This window comes from Chionomys nivalis, chromosome 7 (assembly GCF_950005125.1).
Source record: "Chionomys nivalis chromosome 7, mChiNiv1.1, whole genome shotgun sequence".
In the NCBI taxonomy this organism is placed as follows: domain Eukaryota; kingdom Metazoa; phylum Chordata; class Mammalia; order Rodentia; family Cricetidae; genus Chionomys; species Chionomys nivalis.
Genome location: NC_080092.1, coordinates 50,601,065 through 50,628,676, shown reverse-complemented (window position 1 = coordinate 50,628,676; position 27,612 = coordinate 50,601,065). Strand labels below are relative to the sequence as shown.

The 27,612-nt window shown below is 54.2% G+C and overlaps 2 protein-coding genes and 3 non-coding genes across 6 annotated transcripts; 1 reads left to right on the top strand and 4 right to left on the bottom strand.

Moving 5' to 3' along the window:
- Positions 1 to 131: 131 nt before the first annotated feature.
- Hes7 (hes family bHLH transcription factor 7) lies at positions 132 to 3,576 on the bottom strand. Its single transcript, XM_057776541.1, has 4 exons — positions 3,541 to 3,576; positions 1,532 to 1,627; positions 896 to 983; positions 132 to 583 (listed from the first exon to the last, which is right to left on the bottom strand). Exons 2-4 carry the CDS (start codon positions 1,625 to 1,627, stop codon positions 132 to 134), a joined length of 636 nt encoding a protein of 211 aa, XP_057632524.1. The 5' UTR covers positions 3,541 to 3,576.
- Positions 3,577 to 4,176: 600 nt separating this feature from the next.
- Positions 4,177 to 4,247, top strand: Trnag-gcc (transfer RNA glycine (anticodon GCC)). The gene has a single exon. It is a non-coding gene; the product is annotated as a tRNA-Gly (tRNA).
- A 6,058-nt stretch (positions 4,248 to 10,305) lies between these two features.
- Positions 10,306 to 10,387, bottom strand: Trnas-cga (transfer RNA serine (anticodon CGA)). Its single transcript has one exon. It is a non-coding gene; the product is annotated as a tRNA-Ser (tRNA).
- Positions 10,388 to 10,654: 267 nt separating this feature from the next.
- On the bottom strand, positions 10,655 to 10,728 carry Trnat-agu (transfer RNA threonine (anticodon AGU)). The gene has a single exon. It is a non-coding gene; the product is annotated as a tRNA-Thr (tRNA).
- Positions 10,706 to 25,796, bottom strand: Per1 (period circadian regulator 1). 2 transcript variants are annotated; one of them, XM_057773682.1, is made up of 23 exons: positions 25,704 to 25,796; positions 20,167 to 20,576; positions 19,958 to 20,056; positions 19,709 to 19,863; positions 19,495 to 19,616; positions 19,205 to 19,406; positions 19,021 to 19,072; positions 18,761 to 18,903; positions 18,351 to 18,429; positions 18,174 to 18,280; positions 17,844 to 17,997; positions 17,646 to 17,754; positions 17,429 to 17,560; positions 17,163 to 17,268; positions 16,890 to 17,055; positions 16,674 to 16,804; positions 16,269 to 16,448; positions 15,499 to 15,741; positions 14,036 to 14,643; positions 13,418 to 13,604; positions 13,060 to 13,249; positions 12,642 to 12,792; positions 10,706 to 12,073 (listed from the first exon to the last, which is right to left on the bottom strand). In XM_057773682.1, the coding sequence occupies exons 2-23, from the start codon at positions 20,439 to 20,441 to the stop codon at positions 11,801 to 11,803; spliced, it is 3,864 nt and encodes a 1,287-aa protein (XP_057629665.1). In that variant the 5' UTR covers positions 20,442 to 20,576; positions 25,704 to 25,796; the 3' UTR covers positions 10,706 to 11,800. The 2 variants fall into 2 exon arrangements, with proteins under 2 accessions (XP_057629665.1, XP_057629664.1); XM_057773681.1 differs by lacking the exon at positions 25,704 to 25,796 and adding an exon at positions 22,046 to 25,681.
- Positions 25,797 to 27,612: the final 1,816 nt, after the last annotated feature.

Genomic DNA, 27,612 nt, shown 5'->3' with positions numbered 1-27,612 from the left:
CTAATATAGACCACATCTCACCCGCGCGCTGAGCCCGCGCGCCCCGCTGCCCTCCTCGCCCGGATCCCTCTCCTGCCCTCTGGCTGGAGTCTCTACCCCACCTCCAACCCCCGCCCCAGCCCCCCCAAAGCTCAGGGCCAAGGTCTCCAAAAGGCGGGCGGTGGGAGTGGCGGAGCCTTGGGCGCCCCGTCTTGTCTGTAAGGCGGCGGCGGCGGCGGCAGCAGTCCGGTGAGGGGCGCCGGCGCGCCGGAATCCCCGGCGCGAGGGGAGCAGTGGGATGGGGACCAAGCGCAGCGGGGACTAGGGGCGCCCTGGTGCACTTGGGGGCGCTGGTGCAGCGCGGGGCCAAGGATGGGTGCAGCAGGGTCCAGCGGTGGGCGCGGCGCTGGGAGCCCTGGATCTACGGCCTCTGGCCTGGGCGGTTTGGGGCGCCGATAGCCGTGCAGCGCGGAGAAAAGCTGGGAGCGGGCGGCCGGGCTGGCGTCGTGCGCAAAGGCCGCCAAGCGAAGCAGGCACTCGCGGAAACCGGACAAGTAGCAGCTGGCGAGCGCCTCGGCGTCCTGGCCTGGGGACCGGGGAGCCCCTGGTGCAGCCGACGGGAGGACAGGCGGGCAGGGCAGGGGCCCAACGGGGGTGAGGGAAGGGGCGGGGCGCAGAGATCCCGAGGTCAGACGGGCGCACAGACAGAGACAGGAGACCAGATGGACGTGTAGAGGAGGGGAACGAGAGAGACACAGAGACAGACACGCGCAGGTGTCATTAACCTCGCCTCGGAGCACAGCCGGCCGCTCCCCTAAGCCTCCGTCCCCCGCGGAGCCCGCCCCTTCCCCAGCCCGAGCCTTCCCGGCTCGCACCCACCCTCCCGCCCTCCGCTGCCCCAACTCCCGCGCTGTACCCGGGGGCTCCACCCGGCTTCGCTCCCTCAAGTAGCCCACGGCGAACTCCAGAATCTCCGCTTTCTCCAGCTTCGGGTTCCGGAGGTTCTACAGACGGAGGGAGGCGGGGCGCAGAGACAGAAAGGGGTGGGGAGAGAGGGGGAAAGTGGCTGGGGGAAGAAGGGAGGGGCGGATACGGGAGCTGCGGGTGCCCCCATGACTCGCAACCGAATGTGGAGGTGACCAACAAAGGTCCCTGTCCCACCCTGAGACGAGACTGTCCAACCTGAGGGAGTGGAACCATTTCCCAACTTGTGAGGAGTGTGTAGGAAACAGCAACCCGGATGGTGAAAACCACCGCAGAACTGAAGCTGGCCGCTCCGGGGGCAGGAGGTAGATGAGGACATTTAGAAACCCAAAGGGGGAAACTGAGGCACGCTGGAAGCTCAGTTTACAGAGCCAGACAGGAAACTTACAGACCCACAAGGTGTCGAAGATCGAATTCTGAGAGCGAGAGGGGGTGTGGGATGGGATTTCAAAGGCCAGGCTTGGGTCGGGACGCCTTAGAACCAGGGTCACCACTCCAGCTTATGTCCCCACCCCAGTGGAAAGCCCTGGGACACACTAAAGGGCCTGGGGTCTGCGGTGGAACTGACCTGGTCCCTGGTCCTCTCCAGCAGTAGAAGCCGCAGCTCTTCCAGGCTGCGGTTGATGCGGTCCCGGCGCCGCTTCTCCACCAACGGCTTCAGCATCTGTGACCAGCGGGAAAAGGAGAGCGGACCGACCGGACCGAGACTCAGCGCCGCCACGCGAGCGTCCGATCCTGCCGCTGGGAAAGCCCCTGGCGTCCCTTTCCTCCCAATCCCTGATTGCCTAGGGCTGATCCATTCGTCCACTCTCACTGCCTCTTTCCCAGCGCCCCAGGGTTGGTGAATTTCAGTGGCTAGTCCCCTCTTCTCCCCGCTCCCTGCCCCTTCTGAGTTCTGCTTCCTCCTCTTGTCTCCCGTCTGCGACTCTCTCTTCTCTCTACATCTCTGTCTTGCGTGGTCTCTGCGTATTAGCGAAGAACTTTGGGGACGTTCTTTGCCCCACCCTCACCGTACGGATCAGAGTTAGTAGCCCAGAGTGGAAGAGAGACACAGAGCACGACCACACCTCCTCGAGGCAGTCGCCTAGAAGTCACCACTGGTTCTCCTAAAATCTCTCACCCGGCCTCGCACTTCTAGAACCCAAAAGTCTTCTCTGTAAGTCAGATGCGGTCCACAACCGCTTACTGACGGACAGCGTCCACATCTTCTCCTCTTTTTGTCCCTGCCCTGCTACACGGGCTCTGTTCTCTAACTTACGTTGTTTTGTTTCTTTTGCTTGCTATGTGTTTGTAGGGCTCACACCATGGCCTCGAACTTGCGGTAATCCACCTGCCTCAGCTTCCCGTCCCCACCCCAGCGCTAGGATAGACCACGGTGCCCAAATTCTGGCACCCTCAGGAGCTCTCCAGGCCACCAGCCACAGTCCACAATAACATAAACCCCTAGACCTCGGCTTCCGCCACCCACGCAAATTCGGCTCTGACCCTGTCCTCTTCATACAGGTTCTTTGGGTCTCACGAGCATCTCTGTCCTTCCAGTCCTGTGTCTCCATCCTCACCCCTAACCCACAATGTTAGGACCTTTAAGTCCTCTGGCGGGAAAAGGGGGTCCTTGCTCCCACCCTTCCCACCTCTCACCTTGGGGCCGTCCCTATTCTCAGCTCGATCCCGAGTGACCATTGCGCCTCCGGACCCTGTGGTGGACGCAACGCGTGGTCCCTAGATCTTTATATATCCTGCCTCAGCAGGGTAGGAGGGATAGAACCCGGACCCGCCCCCTTCTGCTCCAGGATGTCTAGGGCCAAGACCCCGGCACGAGGCTCCCGGAAAGGCGGGGACTAGAGGGGGAGGGGAAAGAGAGGAACTGGCCCCAAGTGTGGGAGCAAGGAAAGGAAGGGGCCACAGGCTGGTTTAAGGACCTTAACGGGCTGTATAAGAAGGTGGGACTCAACTGAAGGGAGGGGAATATTAGGGGGAGTTTAAATGAATTCGGAAACAACTCGTTTAGACATGAAATTTGGGGATCTCCTAGAAGAGTAGATTTCTTGGAGGTTCACTATAGCCTCACCAACACTGAAATAAATGTTAGTGCTCTTCAGCCTTGGGCAGGAGCAACCCCTAGAGGCGCAGAGCAGGTCTGTCTGCGGGATTCTATTGGCTAGCTGTGGGAACTCTCACCTGTACCTTCTCTTCTACTCAGTTCCCACAGTCACTCCGCTGCTTAGCCCTGCAGACCTAGTGAACGCAGGATCTGCCATCAAGCGGCTATTATTGAAGCGTGTGCCCCGAGAACAGGTTTCCTTGAGGATGGCTGGACTGGGGGGGGGGGGGGAGCTTCTAGAAAAAGTAAGTATAAAGTCCTTTTAAAGTATAAGTAGGAGTGAAGAAATCTTTCCATTTGCAAGTATTTGGTTTAAAACTAAATTCAGGGAGTATGGCTAACGGGGAAAACCTCACCACAAGCGCACCGGAGTTACTTGCCTCTGGAGGCGTCTAGTGACTGTAGAGGAGCAGGAAAATGTGAGATTTGCAAAAGGAACAAGAAAGGGTTGCTTACAAAAAGGGATCCGCACCCACCTCAAACCAAGAGCATGACCCTCGACCGAAGAATGTGTCAGCACTTAGAGACTTCAGGACGAAGTGCCTGAGGAGGTAAAACCGAAATTTAGCATGACAAGAACACCTGGGGAAAGGACACCATAAAGACAGGGGCTACAAGGTAGTTGTGGAGTCAGAGACAAAGTGGAGCCTCCTTCCAGAGGCCCTCCCCATCCTGAGCGGTTTTTCTGGCAGAGGCTGCCTTGCCAAACGCAGAGCGGGAGGGGCCCAGACTTAAGAAGGGGGCTCCCATTTGGGATTAGGGCCCCTATTACATCCCACCTTCCCTACTTCAGCCAAATGGGAGCACAGATGTGTGGCCACAGCAGGCCCCGCCGCCCCCCTCCTTGGGAACCAGGATTGGGGTTGAGTTTTTCTCACCTGCACGTGAGGCTCGAGGGCCGGGGCAGTTTGCACCCGGGTGTGGGGCCGCCCCTGGCCATATGGAATGACTTTATGACCCGGTGGCCGGATCCAAGGAAAAGAAAGAACGGCCCGGTGCTCCACCCACCTTAACTATCCTTCACAAACCCTTTCCACACACAGAAGCTTGAGCATGGCTAGCTCCGCCTCGGACAACTTCAGATACATTCATTACGAGGGACTTGCCTGTAGGCATTGGTGGTTCAGTGGTAGAATTCTCGCCTGCCACGCGGGAGGCCCGGGTTCGATTCCCGGCCAATGCACAAGCAGCATTTTTTTTTTTTTTCTTTCGAACCAGGAGAAAATCAAATTGATGAGGCTCCAGTTCAAGCAAGAGACTTTTTTCCTTAAACATTTCAACCAAAAGTGAACTGTAGTGTTTTGTTTCCGCGGCCGCCCTGGAAGCTCCGGAACTGGTCACTGACTCGGCAGATCCTCAAACCTCCCTCCCACCTCTAGCCAGGGAGGTTCTGGCTGCCCGACACACACACCCACGTCCTACCCTCCACAACCCAGAGAAAGGACACGCAGCTGGGATCCCTGCCCGGGGTCCTCTCCGCCCTTGGCGGGGGAGGGCCAGGTCTTCCTGATCTTTCTTTCCCTCTCCTTTCTCTCCCTCGTATTTTCTGCTCTGAAGCGCCTTTTCCCCAGGTCCCAGGACCTGGGCATGTCAGCCTTCTGGTCTTTCGGATCTGAGTGCTTCTCAGCGACTCCATCCCGCTCTGAATTTTTTTTTTTTTTAAAGGTCTCAAGGCTGGGGTTCTCCGGGTCTAGGGTGGTCTCTTCGGCCTCTGAGTCTTGCGTCCCTCTGCTGCTCCCTCTCTGTACCTCTCCCGGCTGCCTAGTCCTGTTTCCTGGTCTCTGTCGCCTGCGGGGACCCTGCGCTCCCACGCTCTCACCCCCGGTTCCCCGCAGCTCCCGGGCCCGCCCCTGGCCGGCAGCTTTGATCCCGCACGCGCCGCGCCCGGGGAGGGCGGGACCCTGCATGGCCACCTGCCGAAGCCACTTGTGAGCAACCCGGGGGCCCTGACGCCCGGCGCTCCCTTTCCGCTCCCCTCCCGAGCGCGCCGCCGCCCTCCGCGCCCCTCCTCCCGGCCTTCTCAGGTTCTCACAGTCTGAATTCCGGTTTAAGCCTTCCTCTCCTGTCTCTTTCAGCCTGGTGGGTCTCATCTTGGACTGTGTCAGTGACAACACTCCCTTCTCAGTTCCAAGCTGGGGCCGTGGTCCTAGGAGAAAAGTAAACGATCTTGTCATCACTGCGAGTCCAAGTGGTACATTTGCCCGCTCAATCGGAGATCTGTGTGTGCCTGCTGTGTGCCCACTATTGTAAGGATTTGGAGGTACATTGGCCCTGAGCTCTCCTGAAACGTGCATTATTGGCGGTGTGGAGACAGGAAACAACCAAGAAGGCAGAAAATAGACTAGGATAATTTCCCGTGGCTGTAAGGAAAAATGCAGCCACGTCACTTCAGTCAGAGTGGCCAGAGGCAGCCTCACGGCGGTGATAATACCTCAACGTGGTCACCCACGAGTCCCAGCCCTCCAGTTGAAAAGAGATGTGTTGGAGAGCTAAAGAAAGAACCTAGAACAGAGAACTGGGGAATGGAGGATGTAAATTGGGATACAAGATAACAGAGCCCATTTCACAGGATTTTAGAAGCCTTAGAGGGTCTTGAGGATTAAGTGCAATGGAGAATTCAAGGCCAGCTTTGGCAACAAGACCACTTTTGAGGTGACATCCTAGCTTGAGCAAATGTTCTTTTAAGAAAGTGTGGCCCCCACTTTCCTATGCCATACCCTGCATCTTCCCACCTCTCGATGGGAAAGGGGTCTTTCCTGCTCCTGAGGCCCATTCTCCACCTCCTCCACACGCTGGCATCAACCCACCCATCTCCGACCCCACCCCAGATTCCCATTATTCCCATGGGCATCAGAAGTGCTACAGGCCATTTGATGAGAAGCGTGTGAAATGCTCATTTTTAAAGAGTAGAAAAATAAACCTATGGGTTTAAGAAAATAGGCTTTCTCAGCCTGCTGAAGGCCTGTTTGAGACTTTCAAGTGCATAAGCTGCTTCACCATGATGCTAATAAAATTGAGAAACCCAAAAATAGAATCTAGGGAAAGTTCCAGCAAGGTGTTCATTGGGCCATAGCATTCTGTAAATTGCACATACACACGAAGAAAAAAAATACACAAAATAGGAAGGCAGTCTGTGGAGAATATTGTGCAGGCCTACCAGGAGTCAGGGTGCTTTCCTGGCATCTGTCAGTGTTCTGCTTGTTAAGTATTAGTTATGGTTGTAATCATCATTGTAATTATTTTTAAGACAGGGTCTTGCTTTCCTCGCTATGTTTTATTTCACTGACAACTTATCAGATTCTCCCTAGTATTAAGGATTGTACCCAGAGTTTCATCCTCTGTCAGCTTTTTAAATATGTAAATTGCTGCATTCTTGCGTTGTTCTAAATATTATTTCTTATACCTCGTTTATGCACTATGGGTAGGGGTGGCCCACGCCTTTAATCCCAGCACTTGGGAAGAGGCAGGCGCTTCTCTGTGAGTTCAAGACCAGCCTGGTCTACAAGAGCTAGTTCCAGAACAGGCTCCAAAGCTACAGAGAAACCCTGTAGAGCGGGGGAGGGGACACACGACACACAACAAGAACCTAAAGTTACCTTCCAGTGAGACTAGTTGAATGAACTGAGTAATTTGACTCCAACTCCTTGCTCTGGTGCAGGTGTGGCCTGTGATGTGGCCTGTGTAGACGTTCCTAGTGTACCTTTCTTGTGTGTGTGTGTGGGGGGGGTCTCTATGAAGATCATAAGCCTCTGTTTCAGAAAGAGCCTGTGTCCAGGCATGTCGTAGTTGTGTCCTATCAGCACATGTACATGTATCTATGTCTCACTGCACCCTCCCTATGGTGAGCCAGGCTGAGGTTGAGAGGAGGGCAGTGCGGGGCCACATGATGGGCCCTGAAGGATGCAGACAACAAAGACTGATACAGTTTGTGCTGTGCTTAACTTCCCTTCCCCCACTGTGACATCTCCCCAGGCCTGGGTTCTCAGCCTCTTGTCCTTGCCCTTTTGTCCTTCAGAGGGAAAGTGTGCTTGTTAGGATGTCCTGAGTCTTGAGTAGCGGAGTCCAAGCCAAAGCAGAAACACAGGGGAGAATTCTAGGCTCCTAAAGCAAACCCCTGTGGTCCAGATTCCTGGCATCTTGTTCTGTGATTCAAAACTAAATGGGAATCACAGACTCAGATAAAATAGAAAAGAGCACTTTTCTTCCTTTCTTTTCTTTTTTGTTGTCTGTTTCGAGGAAGGGTCTCAACAGGAAAGAATATCATAAACTTTAAAGACCCCAGCTATAAAAGGTGAACCCCGCCTGCCATTTCTTCAGGCCTCAGCACATTTATCCTACCTGCTCTGTTCTGGCCCCACACAGACAGCTCTGTCCTTACCCAGTTCTGTTCTTGCGAGGGAGTGGGGGAGGGGGGAGAGGAGGGGAACGGGACACGACAGTCAGTGGGCATTACTATTGGCAGGCAGTAAGTACACTGGAGAAAAAGCGGAGAAAGGGAGGAGAGGGTGAGAACTGTGACTCTGCAAAGTCTCATCCTGGAAAGATGGAGTGCCAGGACATGATGGCCCCCATAACTCCTTTCCTAGCGCTTGAGGCAGGAGAATCAGAAATTCAAGGTCTTCCCCAACTACAGGAGATGCTTGGGATTGACGCCCTTTCACGTGAGCTCCATCCCCGGCCCTGCAACCATTGTCAGCCTCAGTCATCTTCGACTGAGCCACTGATATGTGATAGACGGCAGGGAAGAGACAAGTCTGGATGAGGATGTAATAGTGAATTTGGGGATCCTTAGCTAAGCCTTGCATATTAGAAAAAGAAACTGCTGACTGATCAATACAGAATGTTAGAAGACCCAAGGGGAATCCTAAGGGTCTTAAGTGTAATCAACTAGAGAAATAGAATTCTCATTGACCAAATTGAGAAGACCACAGATGAAGCAGCTGTAGGGAACAGTGTATCCCTGCTAGACAGCCAAGAAGAGATGAGTGAGGGAAGGCATAGAAGCATTTGGGGAACATTCGCAGACCTGGAGATGGAAACAAGAGGCCACATAAAGTATTATCTGGCTTTTAAAGGTACTAGACCAGAAATTCTCATAACATGGCCAAAGTATCTCAGGCACCCTTGCCATGTTCTGCAGTTGACTTCCTTCTGTAGATGGAGATGTTTCTCAATGTCATCGTTGCGCAGCCTATCTCTTTGTGTGACGCCTAGACTCCTCCTGAGACATGCCATCTCAAACACATTCAGCCGCTGTTCTGGGGAGTGTTTCATTGTCCGGGTTTCAGAGTTGTAAAGAAGGCAACTCAAGACAAGTGTCTCACATACTTATAATTTTGTTGTCATTATGTCTCCTGTTGATAGAATCTTCCCTAGTGCCTGGAATGCAGCCCTTGGTATCCCTATATGCCTCTTGACGTCGGAAATAGTTCCCTCCTTTGAACTGAAGATAGTACTCCTTGGAGGAGCGCGTGGGATAAAGTATAGAGGAAGACCCAAAAGACAGTGGATAGACAGCATAAAGGAAGACTGTGGGACCTTGTGCATGACAATAACACATGCATCTAGGAGCGCTTAGAATAGGAACAACTGGAGAACTGCCGTAAACGGGCAGCCCATGCATGCTTAAGCATTGCCAGGACATTGATGATGATGATGATGATGATGATGATGATGATGATGATGATGATACCAGAGATGCCTCAGCAGAAAGCACAGAAAGGAGAGGCCACTGGAAGACTGAGCCTTGGACTCCCATAACACTTAAGATCCAGAAAGGGAGTGTGAACAAGCTGCTAATGGAGCAGAAGGGACATCGGAAGGCTGGGAGGCGAGTGGAGAGGCTCCAAGGGCAAGCATCCGGCTCTTGTTCATTTAGCAATGTAATGGCCATCTGTAACCTTAACAAAGGGAAGCTATGATGGTGAGAAGGGTGTATACATGGTTGGAGGGGGTTCAAAGGAGCACTGGAAGGTAGAAACAGTGAGATCACTTATTGTTACACAGAGGAACAAGGAATGAAACGGTAACTGGAGGACAGCATAGGATCCAGACAGTGTCTTACTGGTTTTTGACCTTTTCCCGAGTTGACTTAGACCACTATAGTCTGGGCAATCAGGAAAGAATAGAGGTCTGTCTAGCTCAGTAGTCTGGAAGCTGGGAAGCGCGAGAACACGGAGCCAGCATGTCTAGTGAGGGCTTTCTTGTTGACAGAGGGAATCATACGTTGTGACAGAACAAGCAAACTTGTTGGAGTCGCTTCTTAGAAAGCTGTAGTTGGAGCGGGAGCTCTACTCATATGATATCCTCTAGTTTAAATAATGTCCTTAAGACCCTACCTTCCATCAAATTACACATCTGGGGATTAAGTTGCCAACATAAGGACTTTTCAAGGACACACAGCAGATATTTTTGTTCTTGTGGACGGAATCACCACGTCTGGAAGCTGATGGGAGCAATACATTCGAAAGGGAAATTTTGATGGCATGGAAAATAGAGCAACAAGGGTCAGAGGGATGGAAAATCTAGATGTGGAGGTTGGCCATAGTTCAGTGGAAGCGTTCTTCTGTATTCGTCAGGGAGAGGAGGCGGGGTGGCGGTAAGGGCATGCAGTTGCAGCTGTCCATGGGAAACCGTCTTCCCAGTGAGTCAGAAAACAGAGCCTCAGCTCTGCACAAAGAACTGTGGACAACGAGAAAAGCTGGGAGGGGAGAGAAGGGCCACCCCAGGAAAGTGTGTACAAACTGGTTGTCAGCCCTGAAAACATATACAGGTAGCATTATACGAACCGGACAGGCTATATTTGGGAATATGTGTGTATATACATATATCTATATGCATGCAATAACAATTAGAAAAATAAGGTCATGAATCTGAAGGAGAGCAGGGAGGAGTATACAGGAGGTTTTGAAGGGAGGGAAGGAAAGGGAAGTGAGAAATGAAATCAAATTACAATCTCAAAAATGAAAAATAGATTTGAAGGAGAGGCAAATGGGAGATTCGTGGTTTCAGATGACACAGTCGAAAAGTAGAGGAGAAGGCTGAGTAGATTTTGAGTGGAGCTGGGAATCTTTGTGGTTTGGAATTGAGTCCACGGTAGTTTCAGCTTCGCACGGGGGCGCTAGCGAGCTGATCCCAGGTGGCTGAATCTCAGTGACCGCGTCTACAAAGAAAGAAAGAACTAGAAAACGAACTGTTTTTCCGCTAACCAAAGCAGCAACACCTAATACCAAAACTAACTACGCTGTGAGCAGGATTCGAACCTGCGCGGGGAAACCCCATTGGATTTCGAGTCCAACGCCTTAACCACTCGGCCATCACAGCCGCGTGCGGCCACGGGCTTGTTGTGGAACTATAGCTGTCTATCAAGACCCTGGCCCCTGGCGGACTCGGCAGTTTTGTAAAAGCAGCTGTGCGCGTGCGCCGTGGCAGATGTAGGCCGCGGTGGAACCCGGTAAAACCAGTTCCCGCGAGGACGGCGGCTTAGGGATCTCAGAAAGCTGACCCGCAGAAGGGCCTAGGTGGAGAAGAGAACGCCTTCGCGGCAGACGTCAATAATTCGGCAATAATATACCACGTCCCAGGCAAGTCAGGCACCGCTGGGATTCGAACCCAGGATCTCCTGTTTACTAGACAGGCGCTTTAACCAGCTAAGCCACGGCGCCAACGGGTATGCTTGGCGCTTCTAGGACCAGCTGTTACTGACGGGAGGTGGGCAGGGAAAAGTGAAGTCCAAAAATCTGAACTGTACCTCGGTTGATTCAACCCACTCGGGCTCCTTCCTTGCAGGAGTGAAAGGTCTGATGTCTTAGCGACCCAAACTGACCAGCTGAAGAGCTACTTCCGCTGGTGTATTCAGGTGAGGCTAAAGAATTCAGCTAAACTACCACGGGTTTCCCAGCGCTCCCACGTGCTTCTGCCACGGTAGCTGAGACTGGAGCTTGCCAGAGACCTTAACCACATTCTTCTTGCTTCTCGGCGTCTCAGGATAACCAAGCTAACTAAGGTAACGGTAGAGTGTAGTTCTATTGTGTGTGCAAAGCCCGAATAGTGCTCATCAACCCACCTATTACAATCTTGCTGGTGGTAGGGACAATCCTCCCCTCACCCAAACTCCCGACTTCATTCCACAAAGTCTTGAGTTTTGGTTTTTCATTTTGTATTTAAAAAAAAATAACAGACACAATATCAAAAACACAAATGCCATTGGTAGAGGGTAGAGCTGAGAACACCTGGGTCCCACCTGAGGGGCAGCACCAGGGACTCCATGGTCCACCAACCTCCCCTACCCTGGAGCAGCTAGGGGTTCAAAACCCCTGGGTCCTACATGGACCCCAGGCTCCCCTCCTCCCATCTTGAGATGAGGTAGGAGAGTGAGCTGTCTCCCCCAATAAATAAGTGCGGCCCCAACCCTCTGACTGGGACTCAGGCTCAGCTGAGATTTGAAGAGGCCGATTCAGCAGCTTGTCAGCCACCTGAACTGGATGAGGGAAGGTCTCCTCAGCAGGGTGGGGACGGACAATCCTCCAAACTGGGCTGAAATCTTCCGCTCTCTGCTAAGAGGCCAGAGGCAGCTCCTGGGTCCTGGACTGGTAGTGGGGGTCCTGCCCCCTGTGTGGGGAGAAGCTGGGGCAGTTTCCTATTGGTTGGTCCGGCCATATCTTGAGTTCTAAGAACCCCAACATGGTTGAAAAGGAAGCCTCTCATAGACTGCTGTAAGTGACCCCAAAATGGAGACTAGCTGGTGCCGTTTTCTTCTGCAGGTAAAGCTGGACTGGATGAGTTCCCACCTTGTTCTTCTTCCTCCATGGCAGAGTCCTGAGAGCTTGAGCCCTTAACCCCAGTTTGGGTCTGGGCCTCCTCACCAGCACCACCACCAGCATCACCACCACCACCACCCTCGCCTCCACCCTCCTCCATGGGCTCCAGCCCCAATCCATCCAGTTCTGAGAAGAGGGGGTCATCCGAATGGCCAGGATCTTGAACGCTGCTACCGCAGTCCACACAAGCCTTAGAGGGAAAGCAGGACATGAGTTAAGCAGGTTCCTCAGTGGGAGTTGGCAAGCCCAGCATCCCAACCTTAACCTAACCCCGAGTCCCAAAATAATCTCCCAAGAAACCAGTCCACACATGTGGCTAAGGGCTAACAAGGTTGGAAAATCCTCCAGTGAAAGGGCTAGAGAGCCCAGCTTCAGACATCAGTACCCACATGGTGCTCAACCATCCTTAACTCCAGTTCCCGAGCTCCCGCTTCTGACCTCCATGGACACAGAACCAGGCACACATGTGCTATATGGACATATATGCAGACAAAAACAATTATATACAGAAATCTGAAAATTTTTAAGAAAGTGCTCCCCACTACTATGGGATGGTATGAGGGACCAGACAAGTTCTGTGAAAACTCATGAGGTAATGTGGTTTAAAATTACATAATCCAACAACAGATTCAGGGGATTAGCATCCTTCAGAATTAATGATCCAAAGACACTGAGACCAGACTTTACTCCTCTATCCCTTGAACTTGAGCTCAGTTTCTTCCACCCTAGTCTCTCCTGGCTTCCCAGACTTCTCTCACCATGACATCAAGGGCTCGAGGCAGCTGGCCCTTCCGGACCCAGGAGTGCACAGCACCCAGTTCCCGCCGCTGGTCCTCCGAGAACCGTGGCTGTTGCTTCTGCATGGCCCGGAGCCTCTCCCGGTCTTGCTTCAGCACAGAGGCCGTGTCCCTGTGTGAAGATGGTAGAGGCTAGGATCCAGACCCATGATGCTGCCATTCATCTTTAAATACAATCCCTTAACCCACTGTCTTCTGTGCCCTCCCTGAAGGCAAGTAAGATTTCAATACCAGGAAAGCTACTCTCAACTACTGATGGGTCACAACGGGCACCTCCAGGTCAGACCCGCCCCAGAAAGAACCTCAGATACCTGGGTCGTGCAGGGAGGCTAGTCTGTGCTGCTCTGAAAGGGAAGACGATGAGGCCTCTAAAGCTCACCTGGCGGGCACCTGGTAAGTCATCATGACATGCTGGTCAGCATTGGCCATGAGCAGCCAGATGGGATCCTGGAGCACATACTTGATGACCTGGTCCCCAGGCTCAGTCCTGGCCTGAGCAGCACCCGCCTCAGCCTCTGAAGAGTCAATGCTACCAAAGTACTTGCTTGTGTGGCTGCTTTGACTGCTGCCTGTGGAGGAGTGGGGAAGGCCAATGGAGCCAGTCTGGCTAACACATCCACCCTGAGAGGCTTTACCAGGCCACTCTCTAAGGCCCACTGTGTCCAACCCCTGGTCTTAACAAATTAGGTCAAACTGGGGCTTAGCTTCCCACCTCCCCATCTCTGTCCTACACTCACGAGTAATGCTGGCTGAGGTGCTCCCCCCTTCATGGGATCCTGAACCAGACCCAGAGCCTAAGCCAGAGCCCAGGGAGCCCGAGGCTGCAGAGCCTGTGCCAGAGCGGGAATCTTCTTGTAGCAGTAGCTCCAGCAGATCGCTGGAGCCTGAAAGTGCGTCCTGATTGGAGGACTCGGTTACCTCCACCTGGAGACAGAGGGGAGTGGAGGGGGACAGGAAGGCAGTAAGAAGGCAACGCTGTGGCTTCTTAACTGCTTCTACTGCCGAGGAGAACCAGAGGAGACACACCCAACCCAACAGATCTTTGCTCCTTGCTCCATGACACAGGGCCAAGCTGAGAGGAGAGAGCTGAGGAGTAGCAGGGAACATAATGCAGACCCTTCCCAAGAGGCAGATACACTCTCAGAATGTACACTGATGTACACTGTGACATCCTCGCCACCTGTCGGACAGAACCGTCCCTTCCCAGAGGAGGCAGCTGATTTCTGCTCCACTCACAAACTCCGCTTGGACCCCACCCACCCACAGCAACTCCAGGAAGCTGAGAACTGACCCAGGCAGAAGAGGAGCAAGGGCTGAGGGTACTGGGAGAGGGGGAAGAGGGACTTGTTGCTCACCAGTCTGGCCTCTGGCTCAGCAGCCTCCTCACTGGGAGGGAGGGGCCCAGCACTGCTTCCAGGGCCCCCTGCAGCAGCACCCCCCTCAGTGCGGGGGGACTCCTCAAGCTGCAGCAGATTGAGCTGAAGTGGGGAACTGCATCTTGAGTTGAACAGTGGGGAGTCTGGGTGGTGCGGGGGGCTAGGGGCCAGTGGGAGCAGGGATGGAGAAGGCGAGTGGGAAGGAGTAGGTGGCCCCTCAGCAGGGGCCTGGGATACCCCATATGGATAGCTAGGTGGGGCAGGGAATAGATAGTTAGGGAGCACCAAGGCCACCATTGGAGTCACCAAGGGAGAAGGGAAAGTAGCAGGGGACACAGATGTGGGGGCAGGGGGAAGAGGTTGGGGACCTCCTCGAGGGGAGAACATTGGGAGTGGGTAGGGTTGGACCACTGCTGGGAAGGGGGTAGTGGCTGGTGGGGGTGGCCAGGGTCCAGAAGAGGGCACAGGGGAAGGATGGGAGACATAGCAAGGAGCTTCAGGCTGGGGGGTCTGGTGGTGACGAGAACGTTTTGCTTTGGATCTGCAGTGGTGTCGGCGACCAGGGGGCATGGGGCCATGGTGGCAGCCTGTGGGGGAAAGACCAGGGTTAGCAAGGAGCCTGCCACCTCCACTGCCCTAACACACTGAGAAGGACAGGCAAAGGGCCGAAAGAGCTGCTCAGCCTGCATGCAAAAAAACAAACCAGAAGCTAGAAAGTAAGGAAAGTTTCAGGGACGAATAACAGGAGCCGGGGGGTGGGGGAGGGTGTTATTGTGAAAGAAGCCAGGGAAGGGCAAGGGGCAAGGTTACATGAGGGTCAAGCTGGGGGTGTGCAAAACAGAGGCACACTGGTGGATAAGAGAAGGCAGAATGGGGTCCATGGATGAATAGGCAGGTGACTTCAGTACTTCTGCCAAAATCCCTCAGGCTGGGTCAGCCTGGATACTTGTCCTGCCAGTTGAAGCTGTGCTCTGCCTAACTCACAATGGAGCAATTTGGTGGGCAGAATAGGCCAGGCCTCAGTCCTATGTCCTGCAGCTGCCTGCAGAGGTCTCCTGCAGGTACTTAGACGGACTACTTTCCACCTGGAAGTCCAGCCCCATCCGAGAGTGGCCCAGTCTCTGCAGATCGCCATCAGTGATGCTGAGTCCCATGTGAGGGCAACTTTTGCCCATTCCCAGGCTAGGACTCGAGGAGCTTACCTGGAACAGAGCACTTTCACCTGCCAGCCCCCCAAGCTTCCCTCCTCAGCTTCCAGCCCGGAAGCCTGGCCTAGCAGGAAGAAGCTATCTAGGCATCTAAACAGGGCTCCTGAGGGTGCAGACTGCATCAGCCTGGGTCCCAGGGCAGAAACATCTCCCTCACCACCACATGACCACCCTCAGCACCTGGCCCTAGGCTGGCTGCATAAAAAGCATCTCAAAGAAGGCCCAGGTGGCTACCTCGCTCGCCAGGGGCGGAGGGCGCCACAGAAGAGTTGTCAAGTCCACGAAGCCTGCCAAGGTCTCTGAAGCGGCTGAGGAAGGCCTGCTCTTCCTTTTGTGTGTGCAGGGACAGCACGGCCTTGGTCAGACCCACTGGGCGGTAAGCATCTGGGGCTGGGTCAGGAGCTACTGTGGGGCTGGGGGCTGGGCTAGGGGTTGGGCCAGGGGCTAGGCCAGGCAGGTCCTCCATCATGGTGATGTCTAAGGAAAGTGAGATGGGGAAAAAGTGGTGAGAAACATCTCAGACATCAGCACATCACACCACAACCTCCCCGCCAAGAGCTAGACCTGGACTCTTCTTCCCATGCAAAACTATCTCAGGAGAAAAGAGGATGCTCAGTCCCCATCCATAGGCAAGACCCTGCAAGAACCCCTGGGGTAACACCTTTGCCTAAAGGAAGCCCATATCTTGCTTTTCACTCGTTTAAGGTCTGCCCAAAGATCCTGAAGAGTCTTCCTATTCCTTGCTTTAGTTCCTCTATGGTCAGCACCTCCGTGTTGGCCCCCTTCCCCTTACACCCTGCTTTTATGGTTCAACTGACAGTAAGAACACAGGAAGAAGAATGGGGTTGGGGTGGGGGTGGGGAGCAAGCATCGGAGGTTAGCAGGGTAGACAGTGAGGAGCTAAGGTGGCCTCCTTCTCTCCACTGGGGGAAGGGGGAGAAAGGCAGGGAGAAAAGAGAGGGATCAAGTGGGGCCCAGTCACTACCCCTCACTCATGCCCATACCCGACTCCGGGGGCTTCTTGTCTCCCACATGGACGATGGTGGAGCTGAAGCTACACTGACTGGTGACAGACACCACGCTCTCTGCCTTATTGGCCAGGGCGAGCGGGCTCAGGGTGCCTCCCACCACTGGCTCCTTCTGAGGAGTGGCCCCCTCCCCAGACAGCACTGCTGACGTCGGATCTGTGTGGAGAGATGGCACTGGTTACCCACCCTACCCCTGGAAGGTCCGGAGAGGGAATCCCAGGGAAGTGTGGGGAAGGACTGGCTAGAGGGAGGAACCTGGAGATCAGGAGGCAAGAAAGGAGGGACGGGAAGAGCAGGTAGGAGCCCCCAAGGCAGAAGTGTAAAGGCTCAGGATTACCAGGACTGCAAGGGCAATGGGAGCCAGGCATGCACTGTCTTTACCTTTCTTGGTCCCCACAGGAACTGGGCCCGCCCTCTGCTTGTCGTCATCAGAGGCGGAGGAGGCAGTGCAGGAAGAGGAGGAGGCACATTTACGCTTTGCTGTGCTGGGGATGTTGCAGCTCTCCAAATACCTGGGGCGGACAAAGCAAAGAGTTTAAGGGCAGGGCCTAGGGCAGGAAAGAAAGCCTGAGAGAGAAGGTGACTGGCAGGCCTTACCTGAGGATGCTGTCCAGGCAATTGATCTGCTGGTAGGAACAGCTGGAGGCTTCCTTCCTCTCTGGCTCCTCAGGGGCCAAGGCTAGTGGGGCTTGGTCGGGAGCAGGGGCCATCTCCAGTTCAGGGTTTGGGGACTGGCAGGGAAGGACTTTGGCCTTGAATGTACCTGTAGCAGGGACAAGGAGAAGAAAAGGTAGGTGGGTTAGGAATGAGGGTAAGGGGAACCTGAGGCTTTAATCCCCATCCCTGAGCTCTACTATGTTACCAACTTACCAAGGAGGCGGGGCCGAGGAGGAGGCTTGGCCCGGGACTCAATGAAGAGCTGTTGTCCCTGGTGCTTCACCATATGCACATCCTTACAGATCTGCTGGAAAGTCACCTGTGGGACAGCAGAGCACTGGGCAGCATTGGGGTGCTATTGCCAGGGGCCCAAGTATCACTAAGAAGACCTGGGAGCCTAGGCAATGGTAGCATGAGGAACAGGCAATGTCCCAAGAGAGCAGACCATGAGAAAGGTGACTTGGGAGAAGGCTACTCACTGGAGCAGGAGGCCCAGGCCCCTCAGCATCACCCCCATTGCTATCACTGGAGGAGCCAGGGCTATGGAGAGGACCGGGGGACATCAGAGGGCCAACTCCACAGAGTCCTGTGGGGCTGGAGCTGTGCACAGGCTGCAACAAGGAGAAAGATGGGTTGGTTAGATGTCTACATCCTGCCCCGGACCACTTCACTCTTGAGGCCTTCCTCAACTCTCACTTGCAACAGCAGTCGATGGATCTGCTCCGAGAGCTCCTGTATATCGGAGTCCAGCGACAGAGCCGGGCTGGGGGTTGGAGGAGTGAAGACGTCCTCATTCAGGGGTGCCCTGCAGGATGGTAAGGGTGTACAGTCCTTTCCTTGATCCTGTCCTACTGCCCCATCCCCAGTGCCAGCTCAGAGAAATGGCACACTTACGTGCGCACTTTATGGCGGCCCAACACGAAAGCCACCTTGCGACTCCAGGGGTGTACAAAGCCAGCCCAGCTGGTGTCCATGGTGACATATTCCCCATTCCGAGCACAGAAGCGAATAGGAGAGTGGTCAAAGGGCTGGCCTGCCAGCTGCAGAACTGTGGGAGCAGGAAAGGAAGTGGTGTTAGTGGGTGGGAGAACGGAATAAAGTAAGGAGGAGAGAGAGGCACACGTAGACACACAAGAGACCAAAGCATTGAGCGACACCACCGCAAGGGCAGTTAAGCAACCCTGGGGACAAGCAGGGCAGGAGAGCAAGATGAGGAGAACTCACTCTTCTTATGAATGGCCAGCATGAGGGGTCGGTCCTCAGGATGCAGAAAGAGGAGCACTGGAGCCCCCAGGAGATCCTGGGGCAGGTAGCCCAGCAGCGGCGCAGCCCTGCAATGAGAGGAGCTGTCAGACCACGGGTTGGCCCTAGTTACCCACCTTCCTCATGTCTTTACCTTACCTTTCATCTACATCCTGGAAGAGGCAGCTGGGTGTGTGTCGTGTGGTGAAGACCCTCTTGTCAGGAGGGATCCGTGGAGCTGCAGCACAGAACGTGGAGGTTTCATTCAGAGGGCTAGCTGCTCAGCCCTCCTCTCTGCCGAGGGTCTGCTGCCCGGCATTCCTCCTCTCAGCTCAGACCTGGCTCGATGGCCCCCGGAGAGCCTGAGTCATCTGGTGACTCACACCAGAGATGACACTGAGAATCACCTGTCACAGCTCAGTGATTTCATCCTACCCTACCTCAGCACGGCCTGACCCCTCTTCCTGACAACCTTCCTAAACCCTAAGGACCCCGCTTGTACCTCACCCCATCCTGGAGGGAAAACCGTCCTCCCATCTCCCCCAGGGCCAGGGCCCTAGCCTAAGCACCTTCATAGCCAGAGTGGATGCGCTCCGCAATGAGCAGGCAGCATGGCTGTGCAGGGGCCCCATCTGAGACCCGAATCTTGGTCACATATGGGGTGAGGCGGAAAGGTTGGTACCGCGGCCCTGGATCCCGGTCAGGACCGCCTCTGGCGAAGGAAAGATGAAGGTTAGCGGTTTCCAGGGGAAAACCACCCACCCTCTTGTTCATCACAGAGATAACGGGTGAATAGGAGAGCAGGCCTGCCTCCTACTCCCCTACCTACCTGATTCGGCAGAAGACAGACTTCTCCTGGGTGAAGTCTTTGAGGCCTGACCCTAGAACGGATGAGAATGACCGTAAGCACAGTGCCATTCCTTTCTTGGGCTGATAGGAGCCTAGGTTCAGGCTGCTCACAGCAGCAGCTTCCCGAAGCTGTTCCGTCCTCTGCATAGCATAGGGCACCTTACCTGTAGAGGTCCCAGCGCCCCAAGTGGGCAGTCGAGATGGTGTAGTGGAGCCATAGAAGACACCCACATCCTGGGGAGCTAGGAGCTCCGAGAAGCGGGCACCCCGAAACACATCTCGCTTGCAACGCAGCAGGACAGCTGCCTGCTCAGAAATATAGACAATCCGGCCTGTCAGGAAGGACACAGCCACAGAGAAGGTATCCTAGGAGACCAAGATGAAGTGGAGACTTAGCAGCTGTAGGAATGGCAATGAGGGTGTGTGAGAACAGAGGACCCAAGCTGCCACTGACCTGGTTGCGAAGAGTGTATTCAGATGTGACATGCTCCAGTTCCTCCAGGGTGTAAGTAGACATGTCCATGGCACAAGGCTCGCCCTCCTCCAGACTCCACTGCTGATAATACTCCTGGTTGGCTGTGGACAAGGGTATTCAAGCCATCTCAGTAAGGGGAATGGAACTTACAATAGTTCATGCCCCGACCACACTGTCAGGAAGTTCCACTCACCCTGCACCTGCTTGACACATGCCAAGGCATACTGCAGTGTGGCCAGGGTCCCAGAGCGGCCCTTGCCCCGACGTTCCGGTGGCAGTCGAAGTTTGAGCTCCCGAAGTGCAGTCATGAGTTCCTTCTGGGTCCTGGCCCGAGCTGACTGTTCACTGCTACAAGGCCCACAAGGAACGAAGGGGTAAAGACATTAGCCCCAGAGTCCAGCCCTGATCCCCTGGCATCTCCCGCAGCACTCACGCCACACACCTGCAGCCACTGGTAGACGGGTTGTCCTGCTCCGAGCTGGCACTCAGGAGGCTATACGCAATGGAACTGCTTGGTGGGGATGGGCTCTGGGAATTTGTACTAGAAAAGAAGCAACAGTCCAAGGTGAGGGCCATGTGATCAACAGCACCGTGCTAGCACTGCTAGACTCCGAAGTACAAGCACACACACGCACACACGCAAGCACACACCTCTTGCTGCTCTCAGTGGTCTCCAGCAGGGCTGAGTCCTTGCCATTGCCAGAAGAGGAGCTATGAGAACTCCGCTGAGACGCACCCCTGGATCCGTGTCCATTGGATTCATTGCCACTTGAGCCATTGCTGTTTGCGTCGGTGTCATCAGCCAGGCTGGGCCCTGGACAAGGCCGGTGCTGGGAGGCCCCAGGTGATGGGACTCCTCCTGGACAAAAAGGTTCTCCGGGCCTGGGGTCTCCTCCCCCATCAGCCCCTTCTAGGGGGCCACTCATGTTTGGGCCATGCAGCGGAGGACAAGACAGGGAAGGTGAAGAGGCCACCACGGGTGCACAACGGGGGGCTTTTGAGGCCTGGATAAGGAAGGTGGGATGCCTGTCTCTGAGGGCTTACTAATTTAATCACAGCACCTAGAAAAAGAAACCAAGAAGGAAGGTTTAGCGAAGCTGAGTACCTGCTGGCAACAGGCAGTCCTTCCTGTCCCTCACTGGTGGGACTCAGGCCTGGAGCTTGCACTAGAAAGAGAGCTAAGTTCTGTTTCCCGGTCCCCTTAGGATACCACAGGTAGGAAGGTACTCTCTGAGGCCTTCTCTTCCGCCCTCTGCCAGTGTGGAGTGGGTAGAGCCTAAACAATTAACTAGAACTATGGCTGTGGGACAAAGCTTGCAGGTTTCCTATCCCCCAAATTCTTATCAGGTCCCCACTTGGTCTGGGACTCTGAGGCCTCAGAGTGCAGGGGGTGAGCTGATGGCCTCCTATATTTAGGCTTCCGGGCTAATTTTATCCGGGGGCGGTGCCACCCCCGCTGCACATGCGCGTCGATGTGCCTGGCCCCACCACGCGCTTCCGCCACAGCCACGGTCGCCTGGGAAACCGACGTCAGCCGCTGAGCTCAGCGGTTGCTGGAGGGACCACAGGACGGCAGGAGCGACCCTTCCCCCACCCCCTATTGCTGTGGAAGTGGAAAACCGACCCACTCCCAACACGGGCTTGCAAAGACCCTGGGTCACCCATCTTAACAAATTCCCAGGGCCGAAGAGGCCCAGGAGCCATGTGAAGAGATGAGCTATAGGGACTCCAGGAGCAGGTTCTAGCCTCCCCAGGAAGAAGTACACGGCCTCTACTCTCTGTGGAAACGCCCCCATTCTAGCTCTTGCCTTGCTCCATCACTCTGATCAAGACACTGCTTTTCTTTCTTGGGCCCCTGCCCACTTCCGAACATGAGGACTGGAGTTACCACTTGGCACAGGCAGGGACCCAAGCATCTTTTCCAGTCCCCTACTTTTTTAGTTAACGCTACCGCCGCCTTAGGTAGGGGACACATAACAACCAACATATAGCTCTTTCCTCTACTCCCTGTCTAACCACACCCCCATCCCAAGTATTTTCCAAGCACCAGGAGAAAAGGGGAGGCTGTGGCCAACAGCAAGAACTAGCAATAGCACTGGGAACAGGATGTTCCAGCATGAAGCGGCTGACATCACGACCGGCATGGGGCCAGGAATTGGAGGGAGGAAGGCAGGGAGCAAAAACCTAAAGGGGTCTTTGTGCCAGAGTAAACCCGAGGATCCCCCCCCCCGAGTGACAAGAAAGGGTAAGGGGCCACATTCGCTAAAGGTTTATTGTTGGGCTTAGGATGGCTGCGATGGAGACGCAGAGCAGGAGGTAGGTGAGCGAGGAAGAAACGCAGGCAACCCGGGAAGGGTTGAACACCTAGGGCCCCAGGGGCGGGGAAGGGGTGGACAGGGACAAGAAAGGCGGATTAGTGATTTGTTGTCCAAGCGCCAGAGCTGAAAATGACCCATCACATTGGAAGAAGGGGTAGCTAGGCAAGCTCCGGGACAAAGACTAGCCCTAGGATTGCAGCAGAGATCCCTACCTGGCCGTTCGAGCGCCCTCCAGCCGCCTGCGGTTTCAGCTCGCAACCGAGAAGCTCCGAGAGGCTGGGAGGCGGATTGCATAATGCCAGGCCCTGCCCCTCATTGGCCTTCTGCCAGAAGAGCCGCAGGCCCCGCCCCCAGTTGGCTAAGGATCTCTCCCTGGCACCTGATTGGCTACTGGCTCCCACTGAGGTCAGGGCTGTGTCACACACATCCTTGCACGTGGACTTGGGTGCTGGTGGTGGCCTGAAGGGCCTCAGACAGCGCTCAGTCAGCCAATGGGTTCAGGATGCCTCGCACGGTAAATAACGAAGGGGAAGTGAAGGGAAGGAAGCTACTCCTTTTCAGGGAAAATGTCTGGGTCCCAGTGGGTGTTCAAGAGAAACCTACTTCCGGAACAGACCAGCCTTGCAGAACAAGACACCTGTCCTGGAGCTACCCATGGGGAGTGGGAGAGAGAAAAATGTAGACTGATATTTCCTGGCTTCTCCCCAACTTTGTCTCAAAGAATCTAATCCCTTGATCTGACACTTCAGATCCTGGGAGAAGGGCAATTGAGGGTCCACGTGTCATTAAGGGGTGAGTGGGTGATGGGAGGATACAGATAATAGAAAGGACAGCGAGAGCCAATGACTACAGTGAAAGGAAACAAAAGCAGGTGTCTCGATGGCCAATCACAGAAAAGGTCTCCAGGCAGCCTACTTGGTGACTAGCACTGCCTCTCTGCAGAGGATGCAGCCACCCACATTCAGGGCTGCCCCCAACGTGGGGGCCAGGAAACCAGAACTGCAAAGGGGGCAGCAGAGAAGGCAGCTGAGGCCCTAAACAGAAAAAAGTGGGGTGGCAAGGGCTTTATATTCCTGCTGTCTAGAAAAAGCAAGCGAAGGTTCGAGCAGCAGCCCATTCATGTCATTGTACGCTCTGCCATAACGGAAGTCAGTCTAGTGTCGGGACTTGACACCCAGGAGACTGTCGGTAAACATGACGACTTTGTTTCCATCAAGGATAGGTAAGAGAGGGAGCCTCGCGAGGAGAGGAGGTAGCAAAATACAATTTAAAAAAGAAAAGCGGTGCGCTGACTCTTAAAGAGAGCAGGGGCTTGGCTGGGAGAGGAGTAACGAGCCAGCCTGGGTCCCGTCCCCTCTACCCAGACCTGGGCTGAGTAGTTCCTCTCAGGGTTCCCTGCAAACGTAGGTGGCAGGTGAAGAGGCCTCCAAGCAGCCTCTGACATAATCAGCTGTAAGTGCACGCCCCTCGCTGTCACGTGGCTAAAGCTTTCCTTAACAATAGTGTTTCCCTTAGAGCGGGCGGAGGGGCAGGGATCTGTAGAAAAGCTGGGACACAGAAGTGTTATAAAACAACCCAGAAAGACAGACGCAGGAAAACGGAAAACAAAAGACATGTGTGCCTGACTCCTCAGCTTCCTCTTCCTGAAAATGATCCTGCTTTCCTGCCCCCTCGTACTGTGTGTAACTCTGTTCTCTCCTTTTTTGTTTTTCAGACCCTCCCTCCCTCCACAGCTCTCAAGGATTCAGGTGTGACTCCTCTGACCCAAACAGCCACCGCTCGCCCACCTCCGTATCTGCCATTTACACAGACAAAGGGTTTCAGCCCTCCAACAGCCCCCACCGGATCCCAAGGCCCAGGTTGTCAGGTCTCACCGTCCCCACAGTAACCAGGCTCTGCTGCCGTCAATGGAGAAGAGGGGGCGGGAGACAGTGCTGACGTCAAAGCGGAGGAAGGAGGCGGGGCGAGGCAGCCGGGGGAATGTGGGCCAGGGAGACTGGAGAGGCAGCGGTTTGGGAGGGAGCCAGCCCCAGAGGGCGGTGGCCAGCGCACTAGGGAACATCGTGTTCTCTTGGCTGGTGGCCCAGGACATGCACTCAGACTTGGCGCCTCCCCCAACCCAACGACAGCCGTCCCGTACAAAAGCCAGGGATTCCTGGAGAGACGGTTAGGAAGGAGGAAGGGGTCCCCCTTCCCTGACCCCATGCCTGACTCTCTAGTCGAGATTCGTGTTGGTGGGCTCCCAGCTGGCTCTTACAGCTCCTGGCCTTGGCTTTTCCCTTTCACCAAACTGTACACAGCTGCTGGCCAGTACCAAAGAGCCACCGCGGGTAAATCGGAGGCCCAGGTTCAGCGAGGGAACGCGCACCTTTGCTCCTTCCTAGAGGGACCCCTTTCAGAGGCGGGATTTCTAGTTACTATTACAACACAGCATAGGTGGGAGGGGGTCGGGGGAGCTAGATTTAGGATGAGGGAGTCAAACTGGGACAGAGTAAGTAGCCTCTGTCTGGAGCCCAGATCTTGGGAGAGGAATACAGGGGAGGGATGATGGAATTTGGGCTGCTGCCTGCAGACCAGAAAAGTCAGGAAGAGGGAAAAGAGGAGTCATCAAAACTTGCAGAAAAACAGAAGATGAGGGTTATTCCGAGCCACAACAGTCACATAAATCCCTATTACTATCGTTTTGTTATCTTATAATTTCTGTTTTAAATGACCCAAGCGTTAGACTAAGTACTTTACATATACTGTTCCTTTTTAAGCCCCAGAACAACTGACGGTAGGTATCACCCTCCTTTCAGAGGGAAACTCAGACTTAGGAAGTACTACACTTGCCTTAATTTTCTGCTTCATAAAATGTTCTCAGTTTCCTAATAATGGAGCCTGAGGTTTAGGCTCTGATGATGGCTTGTCCTTCTGCCTTCCACCCTCAGGCCCCCTGTGAGGTTACCGAGCCTCTACTCTGCATTCCAGCACTGACAAGCCAGGACCTCTCAAACAGTCCCCTGCTTCTAAGTTTGGTGCCTAGAACACAAGCTGCTTCCCTCTCAGCCTGATCTCAAGGCATTGTTTCTACTCCACACACACCACCGCAGTTCTTTTTTTTTTTTTCCAGTGCTCAAAAGCATAGAGATCATTTGAGAAGTCTCCAGTCTCCAGCTACAGTGCTTTCCTAGGAACCTCACTTCCTCCCTCTCCCACCTCCCCCAGGCCTGACTAGACACCAGAGCAGCTTTTTTGGTGCCTCCTCACCTCTAGCAGCTCGAGAGGAGTGGGCAAGCCGGTGATACTGAGCTCTCTACCCTCTTCTTTCAAAACCAACAAAATGCTAGCCCATTTCTGTTTGCAAGCAGGTCTCTGAGACCCCGATGCTGTCCTTTCCGCGTGAAACAGTAACCCAGAGTCGTGATGCGACAGTCTGCGAGTCACACAAATCGGCACACCAACCTTTCTCGGGTCACCACCCCACGCTCCCACCTGCCCTACCAGGCAGGGCCTTTCTCCAGGCTCCGACTCCCTGCCTCTTTCAAGAGGAGTCCACCCAACCTTAAACAGCTCTCAGGCTTCCTAAGGCAGGCGCCTCAGCTTGCTCGGGAGGCTGAGGGTTTCTGAGCATTCCGCGCTAGGCAGTGGGGTCCGGGGACCCTGGAGAGGTGAGACATCTGATACTGGTACCTCCCACTGACGTTCCCCTAGAGCTGAGTTTGCAGCCCACAACCATCAAACACTCCTACTGCAGCGAATACGCCTTTGCACGATCCCACACACACACCACGCCATCGACACCCCTTTTGGCCGAGCACATCTCCACAGGAAGAACAAAAACAAAACAAAAAAACCACTTCGACCGCCCCGGAGTAGGGGGCTACTCACAGTTTCGACAGCACACATACATAATCCAAATTTCTTCACTATTGGGGACATTGGGTAGCTACTCCACAGGCTCCTCCAGGCCCTCCCTCTGCCCATTCTGTCACGCCTCCCAAGCTTATTGGCTTAGAAGCGCCAGCCCATGCCCCGCTCCGCGTGCTGCCGACAAGCCCTTGCAAAGCCACCATTGGCACTTCAGGGCGCAGTCATCTTGCCATTGGATAACTTGACAACCGGTAGTGACAGGGCCACGTGAGGGAGGGGGCGACTCAGCGCGTTGATTGGACATCCCACCGGAAGCAACACCCCTCACCCACTCCCAAGGCTTTTATTGGCTGTGGAAACAACCCCGCCCTACCTAAGTCAGTGACGCAGATGCTAGCCCTGCCCTAAAAACTTTCTCATAGGCTGAGGTCTCGGAGATGTAGGGAACACGTGCAGGCCGGCTCACGAGGCAACTTGTTTACCGAGAAGCTGGGGATTTTCCTTGACGACACTTACCCAAGACTGTGGAGTCTGCGCAGGCGTACCGAGTGACTTGTACGCAGGCGTAGATGTGATAGGCTATGGCGTAGTGTCCCCGCTAAACAGACCCCGAGAGGCTCCTGGTGCCCGACTTTTGTTTCTCTGATTATCCCCAAAGCTTAAGTCTGAGCATTAGCGTGAAGAGGTCTTTATATTGTATGACGATGATGGTGAAAATGACCGCCTCCTATCTGTTTTCTGTGCCAGACGCTTCTTGCCAAGGCCGGCTCACTACTCATAACCTCACAAGAGACAAGATGCAGGGGTTACATAATCAGAATTCCCATGTTAACATGTTGATGAAAAAGTTCTGACACCCGTGAAGGTATGTCGATGTCTTAGGGCCTATGGAAAGCTTAAACCTCTAAGTAATTTCAGGGATTAAATGCAAAAAGCCTAATATATTTAAACTCTCCATAAAGGGAGTTAGGATAGAGTACTGCTAAATACAAGACACCTGGGCACCTTAGACCCTCTAGAATAATCTCCAATGTAAGGACCTGAAAAATCTATTTTTCTTTTTTTTTTTTTTTTTTTTTTTTTTTTTTGGTTTTTCGAGATAGGGTTTCTCTGTGGCTTTGGAGCCTGTCCTGGAACTAGCTCTTGTAGACCAGGCTGGTCTCGAACTCACAGAGATCCGCCTGTCTCTGCCTCCCGAGTGCTGGGATTATGAAAAATCTATTTTTAGTAATGCCTCTAATAGTTCTTATTTCTTGGCAAGGTGAGGTGGCACACACCTTTAATCCCAGCACGAAAGAGTCAGAGAGGCACTTGGATCTCAAGGCCAGCTTGCTCTACATGAGTTCCAGGGCAGTCAGAGCTACATGGTGACACCCTGTCTCCCCCCTCCCCCCCAAAAAAAAGTTATTTTATTTTTCTTTAGGCAGGATCTCACTATGTAGACTAGGCTGGCCGCATGTTTGATTAAAGGCACACACCACACCTGGCCCGCTAGTGGTTCTTAGACTCATTTTTCTCTAGGTTCAACAGCCCTGGATAGGCAAGGATCACCAACATCCAGCAAGTACCACACACACTGGCAGTGACTAGTCGCTTACACCCTGAATGCAGAGGGAAACACTGCCTCTTTCCTACACAGCTACATCTCAGTGATGCCCCTGCAGTGTATATATGGGGACAAGGGTATTTACAGAGCTTTGAGAGTTCAAGAAAGGGGCTGAAGTGACAATCACACTTTACAAGGGTAGTATGCCATCTATAGCCAGCTTTATGCCACAGTTGGCTTTGTCTCATCAAGCTGATCTCTCAAACATTCATCTGGATGTCTGGTGCTGAGCTGGAAAGGGGACGAAATGCCCCCACAGAGTAGCCCAGGAGAGGATGGCTTTGAAAGAGCCTAAAGGGTAGCCAGGAATTCAATGGTAGC

What these genes read in the sequence shown, in the direction of transcription:
- Hes7 (XM_057776541.1), bottom strand. Translation starts at nt 1,627, where the DNA reads ATGCTGAAGCCGTTGGTGGAGAAGCGGCGCCGGGACCGCATCAACCGC. An exon ending in TGGAGAGGACCAGGGACCAG is followed by an intron (nt 984 to 1,531) that starts GTCAGTTCCACC and finishes CTCCGTCTGTAG; the next exon opens with AACCTCCGGAACCCGAAGCT. An exon ending in AAGCCGGGTGGAGCCCCCGG is followed by an intron (nt 584 to 895) that starts GTACAGCGCGGG and finishes CGGCTGCACCAG; the next exon opens with GGGCTCCCCGGTCCCCAGGC.
- Per1 (XM_057773682.1), bottom strand. Translation starts at nt 20,441, where the DNA reads ATGAGTGGCCCCCTAGAAGGGGCTGATGGGGGAGGAGACCCCAGGCCC. An exon ending in ATGTGTCAAGCAGGTGCAGG is followed by an intron (nt 19,617 to 19,708) that starts GTGAGTGGAACT and finishes CCTTGTCCACAG; the next exon opens with CCAACCAGGAGTATTATCAG. An exon ending in CATCCACTCTGGCTATGAAG is followed by an intron (nt 18,430 to 18,760) that starts GTGCTTAGGCTA and finishes TCTGTGCTGCAG; the next exon opens with CTCCACGGATCCCTCCTGAC.